This window comes from Schistocerca gregaria, chromosome 4, assembly GCF_023897955.1.
Source record: "Schistocerca gregaria isolate iqSchGreg1 chromosome 4, iqSchGreg1.2, whole genome shotgun sequence".
NCBI lineage: Eukaryota > Metazoa > Arthropoda > Insecta > Orthoptera > Acrididae > Schistocerca > Schistocerca gregaria.
In genome coordinates, this window is record NC_064923.1 from 94,191,264 (window position 1) to 94,197,263 (window position 6,000).

The 6,000-nt window shown below is 40.7% G+C and overlaps 1 protein-coding gene across 1 annotated transcript in view; it reads left to right on the forward strand.

The window, feature by feature from the left end:
* Positions 1–3,173, forward strand: part of LOC126266823 (transcription initiation factor TFIID subunit 1-like) — a 223,120-nt gene extending 219,947 nt beyond the window's left edge. The window contains exon 28 of the mRNA XM_049971374.1: positions 532–3,173. Coding sequence (XP_049827331.1) covers positions 532–875 — 344 coding nt within the window. The 3' untranslated portion in view covers positions 876–3,173. The remainder of the gene's footprint in view (positions 1–531) is intronic.
* The last annotated feature ends 2,827 nt before the right edge of the window (positions 3,174–6,000 follow it).

Here is a 6,000-nt window from a genome sequence, read left to right on the forward strand (position 1 = left end):
CAAAGGGACTGTGTCTGTGATACGGTATCCACAGTCAACATCTATCTTCAGGACTTCTGGGAACCAGGGTGATGCAAAACTTTTTTTTTTGATTTGGGTATTATTACAGTCTTGGAAAATCTCCTGAGGGAGAGGTTCATTATTTATAACCTTCATGCATAAATATATTTCTATAATACTAAAGAGAGAAAACTTCTGTAGCTACAGTACATATATATTCATAAACATTCCACAGATTTGTTCTCGTCTTCCGATTGATCAGACTTCTACACCTGTACTGAAAGATAAAATGATGCATCACTGGTAAAATCATGTGCCCATTATGACTTGGAAACCTTATGTACTTTTCTTTTATGAATATAATAAACATGCTTTGGTAATCATCTAGGCTATATGAAACCAGAAATGCACATTAAGTATATCAGTATGCCATTTAGATGGTTCATTGTGGTCATTATCAGTCTTCTAGATATAATTTGTTTCACATAACTGCTAGATATAATTGTAGAATTTAATTTTTATCATTTTCAGAAGAAAGTATGGATGTAGATCCAAATTATGATCCATCAGACTTCCTCCTGCAAGGACTTCCACAACACAGAGACTCAGAGCGTCAAGAATCACAAAGCCAAGTGCGTGACAAAATACATGACGATTTAGAGGTTAGCGAGTCAGATGAGGATGAACCTCAGAGTGCTGCATCACATTTGGTATCCACACCAGCACATGTTCCTGCACCTTTGTCAATGCAAGAACCAGAATCAGTGCATGAAGGCACTCCACAGCTGCCACTCCAAATGGATTCTGAACTGCAACAAGTAGAACAAAACAAAAAGGAAGATGATGATGATGATGGGGGAGATCTTTGGTTCTGAAATGGATTTGTGTTGGGCTTTTATATACCAGTGTTGCTTGTATTGTTTAATGTAGACAAATTGTATTTGTCTACAAAAGTTGCAGTTTTATCGACATTGAATGTCATAAAAACAAATGCAGTGACCTTCTAAGACTTGTGTGTTTTGGTGTGCTTTAGCATGGTCATTTCCAAAGAGTGGCTGCATTTTTCTGTTGTACAAATAGCAAAACCAAGGAAATATGTGTTGTACAAATGTGTGAACCATAAACTAAGTGGTGTCTTTTTATACAACTTAGTTTTGTGCCTATTGTAATATACACAGAATTTGTTTCCTGTATTTATCATCATTTTTTTGTAATTTGGTTTCACTGTATGTGTTTTGTAAAGTTCAAATCGTGCTCAGTAAGGAATCTGGTACAATACTGGAATGTCATGGAAAGAAGACAGATAGTGAAGAGAGTTGAGGTAATCACTCATTGTATACTTGATGCAGTGATCAGTTGGGCAGACTCATAAACAACATTGACATCAAGTGTATGGTAAGTTGATACCTTTACTCCCTCTCCTTTTTTTTTTAAGAAATCTGACATTGTTTTTTTGTACATAAGAATTGGTATATATACTTTATCATTAAGTGTATTAGAAGTGCATAACTTAAGGATTTGCTGTTAGAACTGGAGATTTATATTTATTTATCTTCATTAAATTGCATATATGGTCATTGGCTGTAACTGTGTGTGTGTGTGTGTGTGTGTGTGTGTGTGTGTGTGGCAGAGCAGAAAGCGGAACAATGGAAAATCCAGAATGGACTAACAGTACGAAAAGGATAGAGTTGGGTGGCATACAGGGACAGTGACTAATACTGCTAGATGTTATTCAGCTATTGAACTAAGTTCTTCTCGGACATAGGCAAAATAAAACTCACACATTCACAGAACTACAGCATGCACACATATGGCCACTGTTGTGTCCAGACACTAAGCCCAAATTTTAAAAAAGAGCAACACTAAGAATTCTTTGCAGATCCTTCTGGTCATCACAGTGTGCAAGTGATGTGTGAGCATGGTATGAGGTATGCTCAAACTCCAAGCTTGTCTACTCTAACATGTGGATTCAGTTCATGTTGGTGCCTGGTGAGAAGGGTGAAGATATCTATCAAGGACAGAAAATGGACCCATTAAACTCCTATTGAAGTGTATCACTGGTTTCATAAAATTATGAAATTTCTGCCATGGGTTTCCACTGGTGAAGATTTCATAGAATCAAGAACTGTCTTCTTCAGAGGAGTGTCTCCCGTTTGGTCATGATGAACAGTGAGATCACCAACTTTATTCTGCTGCTGAATGAACAAATGTTTCACAGCCTCTGAACTTGAATGTTCCAGACAAACACATTCTGTTTCCAAAATCACTAAGAGGACTTTCTTTCTCCTGCTGTTTCTTGTTCAGTTTGAAGAGCAGGAAAGCGTTTTTCCACATCTGCCACTGCCACTGCTTTTATGTTCGAAGAATATCGGCTTTAGCACGTTTGTGTCTAATGGCACAGCAGTGTGTGGCTGCTATATCTTCATCATTAACTCTATCTGTCCTGGAGGCATTCTGTGATTCTGCTTCATGATTTTCAATTGGAGGGTCTGAGTTTCTGTCCGTCTCTGGAGGCATATTCTTGCATCGCTTATTGATAAATGATTGTCCAGAACCTGCAGCCTCCTCATCTGATTTTTTCAGTTGCTCATTGGAGAAAAGAGTGGCTTCCAGTTGCAGGAGTCCTGCCTCTGTTTCATCGTGAATCTAGATAATTAACTGAGAATTCTGAGATGCAATAAATCTTTAAATTGACGTATCAGTTCCTACAGACCAGGAATGAATGCTGAAAAGTCTTACAGGACTTTCAAGACAGTGTACAATCAGAGTTTCTGTTGCTTGCCTAAGCAAATTATTCACGAAATTTTCAGGGCATGGTTGGGCTGTAACACTTGGAGATGACATTGCTCATGCAGGTGAGCGTTGAGCTTATGTGAATATGCACGTTTTATTTTGTCTACATTGGATCAAGAACTTTGTCCAGTAGTTGAATAACACCTTGCAGTCTTTCTCATTATGCCTGCTAACACCTCCTTTATGAGGTAAGTATCAATCTATCATTTTTGTAATGTTGTTAAAGCATGAAGTGAGATTTTTACTCTGTATCACAGTATGGCCTCATGCAGCTGTAAATTATAAAATACTGCGAATGTGTACATTTTTTAAATTAAGTGTAAATTTTGTACAAAATAAAATGTATATACTTTCCAATAAAAGTTATATCTTCTGTGGAAGTTGTATGTTTGATGGACAATATTTTTATAATATAAATCAAAATTAAGTTAATTAGTATAAAATAAACTAAGAATCCGTGAATAACTGTAATAATAAAAGATTATGATAATGAATATTCCAGAATGGAAACAAGTGCAAAATGAAATTGTGCAACCACTCACACATTTATTAGCTATTTTGCACATGATATTACATGGAGATTTGAGAAATGACCATTTATTTATCTGCACAAATAGGCACCATCAAACTGTGGGTAACATCAGACCTGACAACACAGTTGCTGAACATGCTGTATACTACTCCATTTGATGCCTTTGCTCACATACATGGATATATACTTGACAGTTCACAAATCCCAAATGACAACAATATCTACAAAGTTATAATTTTCAGCAAGAATATGAGGCAGTCCTACAAAAGGATTGCTATTTGTCAGAGAATTTACAATCCTTGCTTATAAGGAATTGGTTAATTTGTAAAAATAGTGGTTAATATTATATGAATATAGTTCTGATAGAATATAAATATTTAGGAGTAAAGGAGACAACTTACTGAAAAGCAGAATCATTGAGTCGTCGACAGGCACACACAAAAGAGAAAGAAAAATAATTATAAATCTTTTGTTGTGCTAGAGGGACAGGATTTCTTTTAGTAGGTGGACTGGGGGGGGGGGGGGAAGGGGGGGGGGAGGAGAAGCAGGAAGAGGTGTTCGGGTGTGGGTAGCTAGCACCTCAGAGAGAGGCATTAGGTTTGCCGGCCAAGAATGCAGGAGCTCCCAGTTGGTGCCCATCGGCAACACAGAAAGAAACGTATATAGCTTCTTTTCTGTGTTTACTTCGTAGATTCTTACTTAAATTGCGTGTGAGTTTCGTATGGGAGGTGTAACTTCGAGTTTTGGTTACTGTAATCATAAATTCAGGCAGACTGTAGCGCAGTCGTTAGGCATTTGCACAGGTTAGTTCATACATTCTTTGCATGTTTCCCTTGCGTTATCTAGGCACGGACTTGTGTTTCAGTAACTATTGTTCAGCATCGATTAGAATGGACAGGGACTGTGATTGCTGTGTTGGATGAGGGCTGAGTTGGCATCCCTTCGCTCACAGCTGCAGGCGGCGCTGACTTTGGTCGTGGAGCTTGAGGCTGTTGCCAATGGGCACCGCTGTGGGGAGCCAGACTTGGGTATCACGGGGATGTCGACCTCGTCCCGTCTGTCCCCAGATCGGTCTGCCACTGTGGTTGCCCTGGTTGCTGCCCGCAGTGGGCCTGAGCCCTTGCCTGTCGTTGATTGGGAGGTCATTCCAAGGCGTGGCAGGCAGCGAAAGACGTCCCTGGAGGCTGATCAGAAAGCCTCCCCGGTGCGTCTGACAAACAGGTTTCAGCTACTGTCTCTGGCTGAGCCAGATGCAGCTGCTTGCCCTGTTTCAGAGGATGATTCTCAGCCTTCAAGGTCCGGGCAATCGCAGGGGGTGAGCTCATTGGTAGTTGGGAGCTCCAATGTTAGGCACGTAATGGGCCCCTTAGGGATATGGTGGCTAAGGAGGGGAAGAAATCCAGTGTGCATTCTGGGTGGAGTCTTTCCTGATGTGGAAAGGGTCCTTCCGGATGCCATGAAGAGCACAGGGTGCAGCCAACTGCAGGTGGTGGCACATGTTGGCACTAATGACGTGTGTTGCTTTGGATCTAAGGAAATTCTCTCTGGATTCCAGCGGCTATCTGATTTGGTGAAGGCTGCTGGTCTTGCTTACGAGATGAAGGCAGAGCTCACCATCTGCAGCATCGTTGACAGAACTAACTGCAGACCTTTGGTGCAGAGCCAGGTGGAGGGTCTGAATCAGAGGCTCAGACGGTTTTGCGACTGTGTTGGCTGCAGATTCCTTGACTTGCGCCATAGGGTGGTGGGGTTTTGGGTTCCGCTGAATAAGTCAGGAGTTCACTACACTCAGCTGGTGGCTACACAGGCAGCAGAGGCTGTGTGGCATGGACTGGGCAGTTTTTTAGGTTAGAAGGCCTGGGGAAAGTACGGGGTGGGCTGCAATCTCAAAGGGTGCATGGCAAATACAGGATGTGCTTGGATCAAGGAACAGTCAGAATTGTAGTTGTAAATTGTTGCAGTTGTGCTGGCAAAGTCCCTGAGCTTCAAGCGCTAATAGAAAGCACAGAAGCTGAAATTGTTACAGGTACAGGAAGCTGGCTAAAGCCTGAAATAAGTTCTGCAGAAATTTTTACGAGGTCTCAGACGGTGTTCAGGAAAGATAGATTAGGCAGAATTGGTGGTGGAGTGTTTGTGTCTGTAAGTAGTGGTTTATCTTGTAGTGAAGTCGAAGTAGATACTCCCTGTGAATTGGTACGGGTGGAGGTTATACTTAACAGCCAAACTAAGTTAATAATTGGCTCCTTCAACTGACTCCCAGACTGCGATGATATAGTTGCTGAACAGTTCAGAGAAAATTTGAGTCTCATAACAAATAAATACCCCACTCATACGGTTATAGTTGGTGTAGACTTCAACCTTCCCTCGATATGTTGTTCAAAACTGGTGGTAGGCAGAAAACATCTTCTGAGATTGTCCTAAATGCTTTCTCCGAAAATTATTTAGAGCAGTTAGTCCATGAACTCATGCAAATTGTAAATGGTTGCGAAAATCACACTTGACCTCTTAGCCACAAACAATCCTGACCTAATAGATAGCATCATGACTGCTACAGGGATTAGTTATCTCAAGGTCATTGTAGCTAGGCTCCATACCAATTCTTCCAAATCCACCAGAAACAAATGCAAAATAATTTTATTTAAAAAAGCGGATAAAGTGTCACTAGAAGCCTTCCT